This window comes from Cydia splendana, chromosome 10 (assembly GCF_910591565.1).
Source record: "Cydia splendana chromosome 10, ilCydSple1.2, whole genome shotgun sequence".
NCBI lineage: Eukaryota > Metazoa > Arthropoda > Insecta > Lepidoptera > Tortricidae > Cydia > Cydia splendana.
Window position 1 is genome coordinate 16,256,526 of NC_085969.1, and position 17,774 is coordinate 16,274,299.

Genomic DNA, 17,774 nt, shown 5'->3' on the forward strand with positions numbered 1-17,774 from the left:
ATTTTGAATGATTCTCCAAAGGATAGATATTTTAAAATAAAATTAAATTTGATACGGACTTCATTGCGTCTTAGAAATTTATTAAATGAAAATTTGTTTATTCGTGTTACTTATCAAGATTTCAGCTTTCGTTTCGATAGTCTTAACTACATAAAGTAACTAAATCAAACTTGAAGTCGTTTAGACACAATTAAGCAAATGCGGAATTTGTGGATAGACTAAGAGTTAGTATAAGAATACGGAAATTGATCAATAAAGTCCAAGTTAGAGAGGTCATAGATTGACGTTATCTCAGATACAGAGGTCAGTTCCTATAAAATTCTAAAAAACAATTAGGAAAATGTAATCTTATAAATATAGTCTCAGTAAAAGAGGTAAAATACACTCTCTGTCTCAATTATAGAGGTAAATGTGACTATAAAATCACAACAACTAATTCCAATTATAGAGGTTCGTTTTATCTCACTAACAGAGGTAATTTAGTGCTAAATTGTCGGGACCGCACCATGAGTCCCAGCTATAGGGGTTTCTCACTTATCCAGGTCCCACTTAACCAGGTTTCACTGTATATCGGAATACCTATCTGAAGTTTTCAATTGTTATTATCACGCGCCGTAGCAGATTTGGCTACGTGCTTATCTGTTCAAGCAACTGCTTAGTAGGATTATTGGGTTGGGTTAACAAAAAAAACCGGGCAAGTGCGAGTCGGACTCGCGCACGAAGGGTTCCGTACCATAATAAAAAAAAACGGAAAAATATGCAAAAAAAACGGTCATCCATCCAAGTACTGACCACGCCCGACGTTGCTTAACTTTGGTCAAAAATCACGTTTTTTGTATGGGAGCCCCATTTAAATCTTTATTTTATTCTGTTTTTAGTATTTGTTGCTATAGCGGCAACAGAAATACATCATCTGTGAAAATTTCAACTGTCTAGCTATCACGGTTCGTGAGATACATCCTGACGGGCGGACGGACAGCGAAGTCTTAGTAATAGGGTCCCGTTTTACCTTTTGGGTACGGAACCCTAAAAATATCAACTCTTCTCCCCTCACAGAACCTCCCTCCCCGCAAAAACCATGAATGTGCAATTATCTACGGTAAACAAACAAAGTGCCCTGTTTTCCTCTTTCCATGTTCCACAAATAAACACAGCCTTATTGGTTTTATCTATGTTATGTGTAGGTATATTTTAGTCGTGAAACCCGTGTAAACGTTTTACGCGTCGACGTTGGCTGGCAAAGATGGATACAGGGGTTAACTAGCAGAAGGCCGAAATATGTTAGGTATTAGTTTTAAGCTTTGACTGAGATAAATAAAGATAATGCAGTCTTGTAGTAGATCTATCTTCGAGATATGCCTACAGCATAGCTACTTGATAACTCCCTATCCCTATCGTAACCCTTATGTGGGTAGAAAGAAAATATACAAATCTTTACTACTTTGAAAAAATCTCGTAGGTATCTCGCACTGTTACTCAAAATTGAAACGCAGTAACTCTGTATTACTTTTTCTTTTGATTCACAGAACAAGATACGAGGTTTTTAAAATTAAGTGACGAAGTAGAACCGTAGATAGTCATCATCATCTACCTGGTTGTCCAGTCAGCATCAAATAGATATAAAGGAAAAAAGTGGCCAAATAGATATATCGTAAAACACCCTATTGTTACCATAAATAAGTAATGTGTTCATATAAATCCTAGTATAAATCAGCATTTTACCGCGGTTTTCCATTGACTATTTTACTTATTTAACTGACATTTAATCACCTACTACATCTACATTTTAACCTAATAAACGGTAACCTATTATCTACCATTTGAAATTAAACATAATGACAAAAGTAATGAATTATTTGAAATACCTCAAATTATTTTATTAGTGTCTAAGATTTATTATTATTTTGAATAGCCGTCCAATTAACCTAATTAATAGTCAATGTTTGATCGTTTTATTATTATAAAACCTCTTTCATTATTAATCATTCATAATTTTGGCCAATCTTTATTTTTAATTAAATCTTCTTTAGCAAAATTCTCGCTAAAGCCTGGCTATAAAATTTAATTGAACACTTTAATGTATTAGGTAAGTAAAGGTTTATTTAATGTATATGTAAATCAGGTATTAATAATAATGCTAACTTCGAATTTATAAACATAGTTTTTAATAATATTAATATTAATCTATGGGATTGAAAAAAGGCGCTTAATGTTACTATTTTTCCTATTTGTGATTTTTGAAAACCAGCAGCTATAAAGGTCCACAATTTTATTGTCATATCTTAATTACTTAATTATAATTTATTGTAGTCATAATATGTCTTGTCTCAATAAAGAATACAAACAGATGGTCTTGGGATGATATATCTCGCCTTCAAAATCATAAATTAATAACCAAAATGTTTTATTCCTAGGTGCTAGTGACAAAGCCCGACTTCTACAACGAGGAGACCCGCAAGCATCTGTTCGCCACGCTCTCAGAACTAATTTCCCTTAACATAGTTCCCATTATCAACACAAACGACGCAGTCAGCCCACCCATGTTCGTACACGATGACACAGTGGTGCCAGGCACTGGGAAGAAGGTAAGTGAATGCCTGAAATTGCACATGTATAAGGTGCATTTTCAATGCGATAGTGTCATGCATTTGAAAGAAGCTAAGCGAATTTAAACCTTAATCGTACCGTTATAAGGTAAAGTTCTTCATCAATGCATTGAATTTTAAATTGAAATTCAGCTGTCTCTGATTTTCCGAACGTGACATTGACTGAGGAATGACACCAGAAATTTGTAGACGGGCAGCTCTGACACTATTTTTTGCATTCTGCTTTAAAGCGAAGCGTTACATCAGTTTACAATAAAGTTACGTATCACTGTTAAGTCGTTACTCAGTACCTACCTATAGAAATTATTAAAATAAAAGTTCTAAATAAACGTCAATGATATAATTTCGATGTTTCAAACATGAGTCATAGGTACCTATTTTCTCTTAGTAGCTTTAATTTCTGATTCATGATGACGATGTTCTCAACTAGTTATTTATTACATAACACCAAGTTATCAAATTGAGTAGCACCGCCAGGAGGATACTCTGGCATAAAAAAACCCTCATCGGATTTTCAAAGAGAAAAATCTAAGGGAATTATTAAAGAAAAGAGTCGACTTGCTTGTTAAAAGTACTTGGAACTTTCTCGGGATCTTAAGTATAGGAAAAACTTGACGGCTCCTTTAAATTGTGTTTTCTTGTACTTACGACACTGATAAGGGTTATATCGAGAATAAAGCTAGTTTATCGTATTACGACGAAATAAATAGACTTTTAGCTACAATTGTTTTAAAGTTGTGTACTTATACTTTTATGAGAAATCTGATATTTTATTATTAATTAAATCAACCTGTCTAATATTAGTTTGAGTTTATTACGATGCCAAATGGCGTGAAAGTATTTGAATGGGTATGTTGATAACAGTTTTCGCCGAATACTGTAGTCTTCTTTTTCAATTAGGGTATTGGGCTGAAGGACAACGACAGCCTCTCAGCGCTGCTAGCGGCTGAGGTGCAAGCCGACCTGCTCATCATGATGTCAGATGTCGATGGCATTTACAACAAGCCGCCGTGGGAGGACGGCGCGCGCATGATGCACACCTATACAGCCAAGGATAAGGACCAAGTGGAGTTTGGAACGAAATCCAAGGTAAATGCATTATGCCAGCCATTCTCTAAGTGTGTTCCGCGGAACCCTAGGGTTCCGCGACACCCCTGCTGGGTCCCGAAGAATTTAGGACACTATGCTTTAGTCGCCTCAAAAAATTTGACTATGCAAAAAACACACTTCTAAAAACTATTGTTTTATTGTAGGGTTCCATCAAGTATTTCGCTTTCCAAAAGGGTTCCGTCAAAAAAAAAAAGTTTGAGAACCGCTGCATTATGATATAAGATACCGAGGGCATTGTAGGTACTTTTCTAAAGAAACAATAGTTATTTGTTTTACAAGGGGGCCAAGTTGTTGTTTAATCGCTCGTGCTAATATTGATACCCGAGCAAGCGAAAGATTCCAAAATTGAACCACGAGCGTAGCGAGTGTTTCGAAAAATTGAATCTTGAGCGTTGCGAGGGTTTCAAAGCACGAGGGTTAAACAAAATTTGCCCCCGAGTGAAACACAAAATTTTTCACTACAACAACCCGAAGCAAATATTAAATGTGAAATATCAAACAAAATCAAACCAAATCAAATCCAAATGAATGTTATTAAATATTTATCATCCAAAATCATCATTTAAAAGTATTGTACCGATTATTTGTGCTTACGAATAAATCAATTCTATTCTATTCTATTCTATTAAAAGTCAATTCTACCAGCAAACATAAGAAAACAACTCAAAATTTTGATTTGATTACTTTGCCTCACATGTGAATAAAATGCAACTTTGCTATCAGTTTTTGAAGTGCAAAGTTAGCCTTTCCGAGCTGGTGTGGTGAAAAATATTTGATTTATTATAAATATAACTGCTTGATTTATTATAATTCCGACTCTCAGAGTCTACTTACCATTGTTTGGCAAATCTTAACACAAAAACTCTTTCTTTTGATTTTACCTACCCTAAATTAATAATTCAAGAATATGATATGATATAAAATACTGTTCAGGTCGGCACCGGTGGTATGGATTCTAAAGTTAACGCCGCGACCTGGGCCATGGCTCGCGGCGTAAGCGTGGTGATCTGCAACGGTATGCAAGAGAAAGCCATCAAGACCATCATTAGTGGCAGGAAAGTCGGCACATTCTTCACCGACAGCCCAGCTCCTAGTAGTTCTTCTGTGGATGTTTCTGCTGAAAATGGTACGCAAAGAAAATAATATATTTAAATTATTTAAGTACATCAATTTAGTTACCTAGCTTAAATTTTGTATATCACTCATGGTACTTAATGGTCTTATTTTAGCTCGCACGGGCAGTCGTGTTCTGCAGCAGCTGTCACCAGCGGAAAGAGCTTCGGCAATCCACACCCTTGCTGACCTGTTAGTTGACAAACAAGATCAGATATTACAGGCAAACTCCAAAGATTTAGAAGAAGCCACGATAGGTGGCCTTGCTAAACCCCTCTTGAATCGACTTGCGTTGAGCGCAGGAAAATTGAAAACTTTATCGATCGGATTGAAGCAAATTGCTGACTCAAGTTACGAGAATGTCGGCAGAGTTCTAAAGAAAACTAAGCTGGCAGAGAACCTAGTACTCCGACAAATAACGGTACCGATTGGTGTTCTTCTAGTCATATTTGAATCAAGGCCAGACTCTTTACCCCAAGTTGCTGCTTTGGCCATGGCATCGGCTAATGGTCTACTGCTGAAAGGAGGCAAAGAAGCCGCTCATTCCAACAAAGCACTCATGGAATTAGTTAAGGAATCTCTTAAAACTGTCGGTGCTCAAGATGCCATATCTTTAGTATCAACCAGAGAGGAAATCAGTGACTTGCTATCAATGGAGAAGCACATCGATTTGATCATCCCCCGTGGATCGTCAGATCTCGTCAGGAATATACAGAAACAGTCACAGCATATTCCCGTCCTCGGTCACGCGGAAGGTGTCTGTCACGTGTACGTAGACAAGGATGCCGATCCGACTAAGACCTTGAAGATAGTAAGAGATGCCAAATGCGACTACCCCGCCGCTTGCAACGCGATGGAAACTCTCCTGTTGCATGAAGACCATCTCCACAGCTCTCTATTCACGGATATCTGCAATATGTTGAAGAAGGAAGGCGTGAAGATTCACGCTGGACCACAGCTATCCAATCACTTGACTTTTGGTCCCGCGCCGGCAAAAACGCTGAAGCACGAATATGGTGCTCTGGAGTGCTGCATTGAAATTGTGAAGGATCTTAATGAGGCGGTGGACCATATACACAAGTTTGGAAGCTCCCACACCGACGTAATTGTGACTGAAAATGGTGAGCTCAATTTCATTCATATGTTTAATAATTAATATTATAATTATACTCTTATCTTATAGCTAGTATTTGGTTATATAATCGGATATGTTTCTAATTATGCGTAAAGATAAAAATATAATTATTAAGACTATTTTAAAACAAAGATAACATGTTAATTGCTGACGTCCATTCACTTTGTTTGTGTGTGATTATACAGACTATTAGTTTAGCTTGTTTACATAACAGATGTAGATAACTTAAATAGGAAATCATAAACTTTTATTACCAAGGCGTATCAGTGGTTTGAAGATTTTCTTTTAAAATAACTATCTTAAAGTCATAGGAGTATAAGAATTATAGTCACACAGTTACATATCATTTTGTCCAACTGTAGTTGTTTTAGTTAAAACTCGTTACCTGTAAGAATTTACTTAACCTTGCTTTGTTGTCTGCCTTTATGATTAATGAATGGTTTTTCTTCTGAAGCAATGTTTTTTAAGTATTGAGTAATAGAGAATATCTTATCTTTCAGACGAGTCTGCGAAACGTTTCCTGAACTCTGTGGACAGTGCGTGCGTGTTCCACAACGTGTCCTCCCGCTTCGCGGACGGTTTCCGCTTCGGGCTCGGTGCTGAAGTCGGCATCTCAACTGCCAGGATACATGCCAGAGGTAAGGTTTTATGGCGATATTCATAAACGTCTGTCAAATCTATTTAACAATTTATTTAACTTATTTAACAGACGTTAGTAGTAGTGTGTAGGAGATTAAAAATTCGTAAAAAGTTATACGCCCCACTCTGGCGCAAGGGATATTCCACGGGTTATATGCAATATATCTTTTTCTTATACGAAAATAATCGTAATATATACATAAACAGAAATCAAAATTTCCTCATAATTTCAGGTCCAGTTGGCGTTGAGGGTCTGCTCACAACGAAATGGATCCTCGAAGGCACGGACCACACTGCCGCCGAGTTCAACGAAGGCAGGAGGACTTGGCTGCATGAGAAACTTCCCCTCAATTGACTCAGAAGGGGTTTTGCGAAACTGTTAAAATACTTTTAGGAGATTAGTATGTATAAAATCGATATAATTGTTATTTGTAAAGTTTTGATGTTATTTAATCTTTAATAAATGAATAAATGTTACATAATTTTGTTCGTACTATGCGGCCTGCCAGGCTTGTGGTCGTGTTTGCCGCTCCCGTATTGGCTTACACAGCGTTGTGGCCCTACCTGACACTGTTTGTATAGTCTGTTATAGACTCGAAGGCCAAAGAGATGTGACTGGAAGACAACGTTTTGCAAACTAGTGGCTCTAGAGTCTAGAGCAAAGTTAAGGTACAGTAAAGGGCCATAAAGTTTGCACATCGGAATTTCGACTTCGTAGAGCGTTGTCTCTTTCATTCTCGTTGCCTCCAATATTCTCTTTCTAAATACCGATGTGCAAACTTTATGGCCCTTTACTGTACCTACCGTTCGGATTCAGATTACACCAGCGTTACTGCTATTATAGTTATAGTATTGGGACGCCACATTACTGCCGCAAAGGTCAAAATCCCGGCCAGAAACATCGATTTCATATTTGTGGCAGCAATACATCGACCGTAATGTCGCGCCGCAATACTGCTGACGTAATGCTGCAGACAGCATTATTGCAGGAAACGTCAGGAATGTCTTGATAACTGACCTTTTTGACGCTCGCTTCGCAGCAGTAGGTAATGTAGAGTTAGACCAAGGAAAGTCTGTAGCGATTTTGATAGCCCACGCAGTGCAAGTGTTATTTATACGTCATAATTTCATAGACGTATGACGTTTAAAATAACACTTGCGTGGGTTACCAAATCGCTGCTGACTCTTCTTGGTCTAACACATTAATGCATCAGTACCTAATGCTGTTGTAGTCTACATCCGAAATGTACCGTTAGTCAGAGTGATAGTCATAGTTTTATTTTAAAAGAAAAAAGAATATACTTACAACATCAAAATAAAATCATTACAATCAAAATATGATAAATATAAAATAACATTCAACCACAAAGCTATGATGAAAACTTATACAACTTCAATTAAATATTCTATAAACAATATGTACCTTTAACTCCCGTTAGCTACTAGTATGAAGCAAGTAATATTAGAAGCCAATTACGAATGACGGGTTTGACGAGTTTGGTCTTATTCGGTACTTTTGAAGTAAATTCGGCTAAACTTGTCCAATTACTACTCAACTTTTAGTCTTTTGTTTATCTTAATTAAGGTAATAAAGTTTAGTGTTATCTGGTACCTTCTTTCAGTAGTATCCTTTAATTAATATAAAGAAAAGTTAAAGAACAATCAGAACAGTTTGTGGACTTAGTTAAAAGAGGAGAATTGTTAAGGATTCACGCCGAAGGTTGAGTGAAATTGTTGGCGGAGCTTAAAATATATTTTCGCGTGTCTTCGAGTCAACTCTGTTGTTTAAAACTTTTGTAAATATCATTAATAACGCAGCAAAATGTTGGCGTTTGCATGAAAACTTTGAGCATTATGCAATAAAGACTTCGTGACCAAAACTTTTAACAGGATCATACAGAAACTCAACGCCTCTCTAGAGTCTAGACGGAGGGTAAAAAAACAAACTGTAATTGTATAAAATAATCAAACTATATTACCTACAACAAACGGAAATTACCAAATTTTATATTTTATTAACCAAAAGCTAAACCATAAAAATACCAAACTATGTATTTTTTGAAGAACAAATGTACAAATTGAAATAAATGGCATACCTATGCTTTTATTATGCGATGCTTGCTAAAGAGTGACCAAGGCCGTCAGTGCTTGAGGCCGGGCCGGCACACTGGTGCTACCAAAGATAACGGGTAGATTATTAGGGCAATAAAAAAAATATTAAATTTAGTTCCACAAAACATTTCTCAAAAAATGATTGTAGCTATATTAATAAAACAATAAAATGATCGTTGAACAAATCATAATATATTTACTAGTAATAGTTACTTACTACTTACAGTTTTGCTGACTGTAACTTAATACAAACGCTTTCATACAATAGTTATTTGTACAACAAGAGATCAAAGTTTGATATTTCTTCGAGTGCTTATTTTGAGTCCCGTGCAAGCGAAAGATTCTATAATAGATTCACGAGCGTAGCGAGTGAATCTAATTTAGAATCTTGAGCGTAGTAAGGGATTCAAAAGCGCACGAGATGTAAATAACTTTGATCTCGTGTAGTACACAAAATTGTTCACCCTAAGCAGTGAGAACATACCTAGAGAGATAATAGAACCCAAGTATATCGAACTTGTATTAGACCCCGCATGTTGAAATGACTATAAAGATCACTTGAATGTCATTTTGTCTCACTCAGTGAGCAAAATCGCATTTTGCTCACTTAGTGAGACACAATCAGTGAGCAAAATGCGATTTTGCTCACTGAGTGAGACAAAATGACTCAGTGAGCAAAATCGCATTTTGCTCACTGTTTTTAAGAAGCAAAGTACCCTTGTTCGAGCTGCTGAGGTGAAAATGTATGTTTCCACACTCAACAAACTTTATACAAAGAATAAATCATAACATTTTTGAGTAAAAATTAAAGTGAATGATTGCATACATTTAACTCATTTTATTAACATAAAACTATTGAATGAAGTACATTTTCGAACATGTTTCCGGGTGTGTAAACACACTCAACTAGCTTTTTACTCTGTATTTTAGTTTGAGCTTTACCTGTTCGCCTCAAAAGGACAAAAAAGTGTACGTACAACTTTTGTTTTATATGTAACTTTCGTATGTATCATCATGATGACATTTTTTTCATTTGCTCTTATTTATTTAAATCTTATGGAGTCATTAAATTTAAGAGTCTTTAATATGTTTAAAAGATCAAACATTAGTTAATTATTACTTTGTTTATTTATTCTGTCGACGACGAAGAAGAAGAAGAAGACAAATAGATAAACAAAGACGAGTAGGTAAATACTTCAGTATTACAATATTTATGATTTATTTACTTACCTACATATTATTAGGTGTATATTGTGTAGGTAATGTTAAATATTACGTCGTAATAAAATTTTATTCATATTAAGTACAACAAAATTTCAGAGTTAACGATCCTGGCAAGGATTTCAGTTTAAAGTTGGTTGAGAAAAATACTAATAAATTTATTGTTATTCGCTAACTAGCCGGGCAAGTGTCCAATTCCGTGGAGATTAAAGTCACAAACATTCCAGGAAGGAGCCGCTTTGCGGGTGGCAGTTCTCAAAAGCAACGTACCTACACTTTTGTTCTATTGAAACAAAGAACAAATAAAGCACCTAGGTTAGTGAAACTTTCTGAATAGAGACAGTCATAGGTAGTACACGCAATAATAGGAAATATTTTCTTAAAGATATAAATCTTTGTCTATTTTGTGAGGTAATTTATTCGGTAGTTATTTGTATTCGTATTTTAGTTTTTCTGGCAACTGTACATTTTAATCCGATAAAACTTATTCTTGCGTTTTTATACTAACAACTACTTAGACCACATTTTAGGACTTAGTCGACACCAAACTTATAACAAGTTATAACAGACTTCGACCGTAATTTTGACATACTTATATGTATATCGGGTGGAACAGAACGAAGGACTTTTATGCAAACGGGGAATTGTTTAGGCTACGTACTTTATTTTTCACTTATTAATTTGGTTAATAATTCTAACCGTTTTTGAGATACAGTTTGTTAAACATTAGTGTAATGATCAACCCTAGCAATTAGATCCTATTGAATGACATGACATGTGTCAATTTAAAATTTGAATAACTTTGTAGTGTTGTCGCTGATATTAAACATTTTATTTTAATGTAATAAATAAAAATATTTAATGGATTAAAAAGTGAAACACAATTTACTTTATAATCCAGCATTACGATTATAATAACTCGATTATATATCACTTAGATAACACTATATCCTTTCAGCTCAGTCCCTAGAAATGTTCTACCCTGTATAAAAAATAAAATTTCATCAATTACTTTTACTTACCTGACTACAAGCGGGAATTCATCAAATAGAATATAAATAGAACGCTATGTTTACTCATCAAATATAATATAAATGAACACTAATTCATTCGTTGACAATATAGATAATTTACGATTAAAGTAAATAGGTCCTTAGAACTAGGTAAATAAACTAACTTGACTTCAAAGCGGGGTTTGTTTGTGTCAAATTAAAGTATCGGGGGTAATCGAAGTAAATGGTTGATCACAATTTCAAATCATAATTGGTTATTGTCATGTTGTACTTTTGTTTGTTAGTGAAGGGTTGTTTGATAAAGATTACGATCCCGATAGGATTATCCTCAAACAAAACCAAAATTTTATATAATATAATTAAGTCCATTTCAATAATGCATCCTTATGTAGAAATACTTAACTAACTGTTGATCTTGCACTGCTGGTCTTGTAATGAAGTAACGAATTCCTTTAATAGGATATTTGTGGCAAAAGAGTTAGTGAGCTTCTTTCTATAGGTCGTACGAACCAGCAATTCAAGGGAAACATGTTGGTAGAAGACGAGTAATAAATAACTATGTGATGTTTATCACTGAAAGCTATAAATATCGTGGATATTTGCGGGACTGACAGGCAATTAGCCCGATGTGCGTGCAGCTTAATTCGCATAACCTGCGTAATTACGAACGACTGAGAGCAGGCCCAAGGGGAGTCGCATCTATAAATACCTACCTATGTTGTATGTAGGTACACGTCCTACTTAAAATTTGTTGTTATTTAATTTGACGTGTTCTTGTATGTGTTCTGATATGCGAAATGAATTAAGCATCACGTATGTTAATAGCCTAGGTAAAAAGTTTAAGTATCAAATAAAGCAAAAAGCATATCGGGATATACGTAGTAATAGAGTATACTGAACCCCTTATTATTTACGTATTTTTCGTGCCAGGTATATATACGACAAATCGGCGTTTCTCTAAAGTTCTGTAAGATATCAATTAAAAAGCCAAATACCTATTGGCAGAGATTTGCATAATCATTTTCTACTACTGGAGAGTAGAGGTACGTCATGCAAAAGTTACAAAAAATCGCCGTTATAATCGAAACAAAAAGGCGACTTATCAATATCCGTGGTTATCTATGGGACTTAGTAATTTTCTGTAAGAATGTCTCTATAATACTTATTTATTTTTTAATTATCATAATCAAATCGAGCGCTCCTGGTTTACGAAATCCAGCGAAACAAATTAAATGTGTATAAAAACAATTAGTGAACAAATAATTAACAATGAATGTGTACAGAATCCCGCAAACCACTCAATTGCTATCTAAATTTGTAAAATTGAATTCAGAAACAAGTCCTCTAAATTGGTTTTAATTGGTCCCCTGTTTGGTGTAAACAATATGGGTATTTGGAGGTAGTTTTCGCTTTAAACTGATTACTTATTAGGGACTAAAGGGCCGTTATTTGTGGTTTATGTAAGTGGAATTATCTATGTGAAAATTGTTGAGGGTAAGTTTTCTAATGATAAAAGGGTTTACGAAACTTTCTGAAGTTATGCGTGGATCCTTGCTGGATAAATCTATTTTAGTGAAACAGGACTTTATTCTAACTCGGAGGATTTATGATAAATATTTACGAAAAATGTGAAATGTTCGAACTTTGATGTAAAAAATACTGAAAACTGATTTCTTACAATAATTTGTAAAAATGATAAATCATAAGTATAGCGATCGGTAACAACGTTTTAATTTCATGGCAAAGTTGTTGAGTTAAAGGAATCTGTAAAGTGAAATTCAGCTGAAATTATTGATTAAGTTTAATGACTTTTATGTGAACCTTAATTGATCGTCTACTTAAAAATTACTACTTTCCTTTACTAAGCACTGATCATAAGAAACTGATATTTTCTATGTGTTTCCCTTAGGTGTTAGATAAGAAGTCAACACCGCTTCCCTCACTTGGTGGTGTGAAGTTGGTTCGGTAGGTATATATTGTGCCTTGAATGGCTTTGGTTGGCACTGATTTTAAAAGCGCTCTAAGGCTCAAAAGCATCCGTTTCAATCAGGAAGGAATACTCGTATAGTAAGTCAGAAACTTCTTTCACAAAATCGTCATTTAAATACATTTCACGAGTATAACCGTTATTACGGCCAATGACCATTGACCACCACCTCCTTGGTGTGGTCAAACACATTTTAGAAAAAGGTCACTTCTGTGGACAGTAAAATAAAACTTAAGGACTGTGGTACATTATATTATATCCCGTGTCTCTTATTTGAGTCACAAGTACAAAAAAAAATATTCCGTCTCTCAGTGTAAAAATTAGCTTTAGATTCTCTTAACCTTGCGATGTCTACAAGAATGACGCAAACGAGTTAAGCATACTATAAAATGTGTATCACCCTAGTTTATTTCGCGGATGTTTAAATTAACTATGTAAATCATTCAGTTTAATTATAAATAAACAAATCGAGAAAATGTTGAATAAGCGATGTGAAATAGCGCGGCAGTCGAAATTAAAACTCTGAAGTGAAAATACGTTTTGTAGAAAAACGAAATCGAAATATATCGTTCGGGAAAACATGGGAGAGTATATTCCGTTTTTCATTAAGGTTTTATTTTAACATAATATAACTGTAAATCCACTTGACTATATAATACTTATTGTGTGATATTGAAATCCAAACAATTAGGTAGGTACTCCCAGGTTTCAGGCTTTAATTAGTTCGCATTAGTGGCTCCAAAGCGCTAGTATACAAAATGAATGAACGTACTAACCTAAGCGTACCGAGATCCGATAGACCTAAATCCGTCCTGCTGTCAGCTGCACAGTGCACACCTAAGTGACTTAACTCATCATTAGTGACATCACGAAAATTGACAGTGCTGCAGCAGTAACGTTGCAACAGAGTAATGCTGCTGCAGTCGCCACCTGAATGTCACCTTATTCATATCTTAGAAAGTGATTGAAAACGCGAGCGAAGCGAGCGCGAAAATTTTTCGATATAAAAAACGCAATTTGATAGACAGTTGTACATTTTTACTTTTAGTATGGAAATCAGTTACATCATTTTATCACGAAAATTGACAGTGCTGCAGCAGTAACGTGGCAACAGAGTAATGCTGCTGCAGTCGCCACCTGAATGTCACCTTTATCAAATCTTAGAAAGTTATTAAAACGCGATCGAAGCAAGCGCGAAAATTTTTCGATATAAAAAACACAATTTGATAGTCAGTTGTACATTTTTACTTTTAGTATGGAAATCAGTTACATCATTTTATCACGAAAATTGACAGTGCTGCAGCATTAACGTTGCAACAGAGTAATGCTGCTGCAGTCGCCACCCGAATGTGACCTTTATCAAATCTTAGAAAGTTATTAAAACGCGAGCGAAGCGAGCGCGAAAATTTTTCGATATAAAAAACACAATTTGATAGTCAGTTGTACATTTTTACTTTTAGTCCCAACCAGGCGCGAATCCAGGATTTCATACAGAGAAGGGATGGGACAGTTTTTTATCAGCCTAGCTTCGCATAGGGCTCGATATTTAAGGGTCTCAGCAAGGTTGTTTGATGCAAGAGAGGTGAAAAGATGCAAGAAAGCAGAGCTTGGATTTGGATCCACGCCCAAGTGTAATTAAGGCAGAAGATCGACTTTGCCGTAAGGCAGAAGGCCTCGCATAAGACCTAACGCCGAACTGCAAAAGAGTGGCTTGAAATCGAATCTATGCATGTGATCACGTCTCTTCTACTACTCGCTCTTTGGCTTCACTCGAAAGCGCTACTTGATAGGATGTTTTTAGTTTTCGGCTTTTACGGGGCCCCTTATAACACTTTAACAGTTAGGTCTCAGGATCGCGGCTAAGGATCAACTCGGCTTGGCCGGCAAATCTGGCGTGCAAGAGAGCAAAACTCGCTATAAAATCGGTAACCTATGTCGAAAAAATCGGCTGGCCGCAAGCCCGAAAGCAAGATTTTTTTCCATGACTGTAAGGGCCTCCGCGTAAGGTCAAATCGAAAGCCTACGTTGGAGATGTTCTTACGTACCCTCACTCTCTTACTTGATCCCTACGACCCTTCGTTATTAGATGGGTACTTGTACACGTATAAAAGTTTCATGTAGGTACCTACTCCACGACGACTGCAATGCTGATGCAGCCTGCGCATTTTTTTGCCTACGGTTTTGGTGCCCCCTAGACGTGGTGCCCTAAGCAAGTGCTTATTTTGCTTAAAAGTGTTAATCCGGCACTGCAAATGACAGAGGTCAATGTTTTTTTTTCAAAGTACCCACCTTCGTGGCCATTATTAAGTGCTGTATATGTATGAATATTTGATATGGATGCGATATAATTACGATTAGGTATAATTCATGACGGAGAAAATTAATAATTTTAAATAATTATGCAACTATACGCGTGTTGATATGTGTGTTTATTTTACCACTACGTAAGTTCTATGTAAACTCATTTTTAGTTTTCTTGATTACTTACTTAATGTCTTCTCAGTTCCCCAAAAGATGGCACTGTGCAATAAGGGGCAATTAATTTACTGTCGTTTAATTTTGTTGTATTATTAAATCAACATTTTAATTATTCAATTAAATTTGTTGATATCCGCACCCTCTCTTCTAAACTTAGAGTTAATTTGGCAAAATCCTTCCTCGGTGGCTTATTCATGCCACAACGTATCAAATTGCTAGAACATATTTGGAAAAAGTTTGCCCCTCTTTCCTAAGTAGCGCCATAAGATTCAGGGGCAAACTTAAGTCAAGCGAGTGTTGTGGCTACCCCCCCCTTTTAGGGGTTGAATTTTTATAGCCTATAACATGGCCGGGGATGTTCTCGACAGATTAGTAAAGTTTCCATCAAAATTCGTTCAGCCGTTTTCACGTGATGCGCGTTCAAATAAACAGACAAACAGATAAACAGATAAACAGACAAACAGACAAAAATTCTAAAAACTGTTGGAACGTGTTCTGTTATCGATTCTAAGTATCCCCAGCCAACTTTTTTTCGAATATCTTCCATGTACAGACTTTCGACCCTCTTCAGCTTTATTATATGTATAGATTACAGAACATACCTACATTAATTTCGTTCGCTTCACTATTCAGTTGAAAAGCGCCGAGTAGCATTTAATTGTTTCAATGTTAATTATTGCTGATCAATTATTGAAGTACGGTTGATTCAGCTTATTTCACATTTAATCATTTATTGATATAATTATTCTTGTTACTAGCCAAGATAAAGTGAGGTAAGTAAATACCTCAGAGGTTTTATATTGGTGGAAGATAACAGCTAATCTAGAAATCTTTTGCTTTATTGCGTAAGTTAAACTTTTGCTCAAACACACTTCATGGTTTTATTACAGGCGGAAATATGTTTTCAAATTCTATAAATACCTACATAAGTAGGGATTACCTATTTCATCGACAATTATAATATAGTATTTAAATATTTAGACTAGACGTCCAATTAGTTTAATTTAACAACCAGTGTTTGATCATTATTAATGTTTGAGGTAAGTCGGGATGAAGTCGATATATCTAATTTTAGATTTAATTTTCTATCGAACGTTATAATGAAGTATATTTATTTGTGTAGGTACTTATTGTAACCATAAAGCAAGTTTTAAGTTACGTAGGTATCAAACGTAAGAAATAACAATAAAAAGCTATATATATAGCTATTCCTATACCAGCATGAAAACGACTAGATGCAAGATGTCAACATGCGAAAAATATAATCCAACCTTCGTGTGACAAAACGCTACAATTGAAGAAATGGCATCTGTCCTTCTATGTTATGAGCGAGAAGTGATCTGCCACGAGATAGTTTAATAATTTGAATATGCTTCACTTAAGGATACATGATCTACAACACATAATTGACATAATATAATTGATCTACACCTACAAGTAGGTACATTTTCTGCGCTAATAAAAATGTGCAACGACGCTTTCTTGCCACCAATTAGATAGGTGGACTTGCACACATAATAAAACTGTGATTTTGACTAATTGAGGATCTGCATTCAATTTGTTCGATTAGGTACATCAAATGCACCATTTTGGAAAATTATAAACGGCTAATCATTGTACAGTCACTACAGGGGATTGTTATGCCTTTCAGGGTTCTTGCTAAATTTTAATTCTATAGCGTAAGTATTGAATAACCAATTTAGCTAGGACCCTAAATGGCGCAACAATCGCGGAGCGTGATGGGATATATAGGTAAGTAGTTAGACGTTTAGTCATGTAGCTAACTTGGCATCCTAAGTTTGGTAATACTCGTATAACATTACCTACCTATCGAACAAACCATAGGTACATTCCGAAAGTACCTGCTCTGCGAAATGAAACCAAATAACAAAATGTTTTCAATGCAAACGTGTATTAATTAGGTATACGAGTAAAACAAATATGGCGTTTAATTAACGCTATGGAAGTCATAACTCATTGCAAACTCGTCGGATTGTGAGAGGGTTTGTATGAACGAAGCCATTCTGATCAAATAAATGTTACCTTCAAAAATGTAGAAATCTTCACTTGTAAATTCAGTAATTGCAAAATACCTACTCTGGCAAGTAAATAAGGCGCAATAAAATCCTTTTTGGTACCTATGCCAAACTGTAAGAGCAGTTTTAGACTAGCGTTTCAGGGTTACGAGCTTATACGCGCATTACATTTTCCTACATTTGGTTTTTACGAGCTTACACGCGCTTTTAAGCGTACGCTCGCATAAAACGATAGTCTGAAACCACTCTTAATATTATAATCTAATCGTGATTTAGAAATAATGGCAGGCTAGTTATAATATGATAGTAGTATTCTTTTTTAAC

General features: G+C 35.5%; 1 protein-coding gene across 3 annotated transcripts in view; it reads left to right on the top strand.

The window, feature by feature from the left end:
- LOC134794383 (delta-1-pyrroline-5-carboxylate synthase) overlaps nt 1-7,088 on the top strand; it is a 62,626-nt gene extending 55,538 nt beyond the window's left edge. For all 3 annotated transcript variants that reach the window (XM_063766188.1, XM_063766186.1, XM_063766187.1), the window contains 6 exons: nt 2,415-2,585; nt 3,507-3,695; nt 4,650-4,842; nt 4,946-5,950; nt 6,465-6,602; nt 6,837-7,088. In XM_063766188.1, the coding sequence (XP_063622258.1) occupies nt 2,415-2,585; nt 3,507-3,695; nt 4,650-4,842; nt 4,946-5,950; nt 6,465-6,602; nt 6,837-6,958 (1,818 nt within the window). In that variant the 3' untranslated portion in view covers nt 6,959-7,088. The remainder of the gene's footprint in view (nt 1-2,414; nt 2,586-3,506; nt 3,696-4,649; nt 4,843-4,945; nt 5,951-6,464; nt 6,603-6,836) is intronic.
- Nucleotides 7,089-17,774: the final 10,686 nt, after the last annotated feature.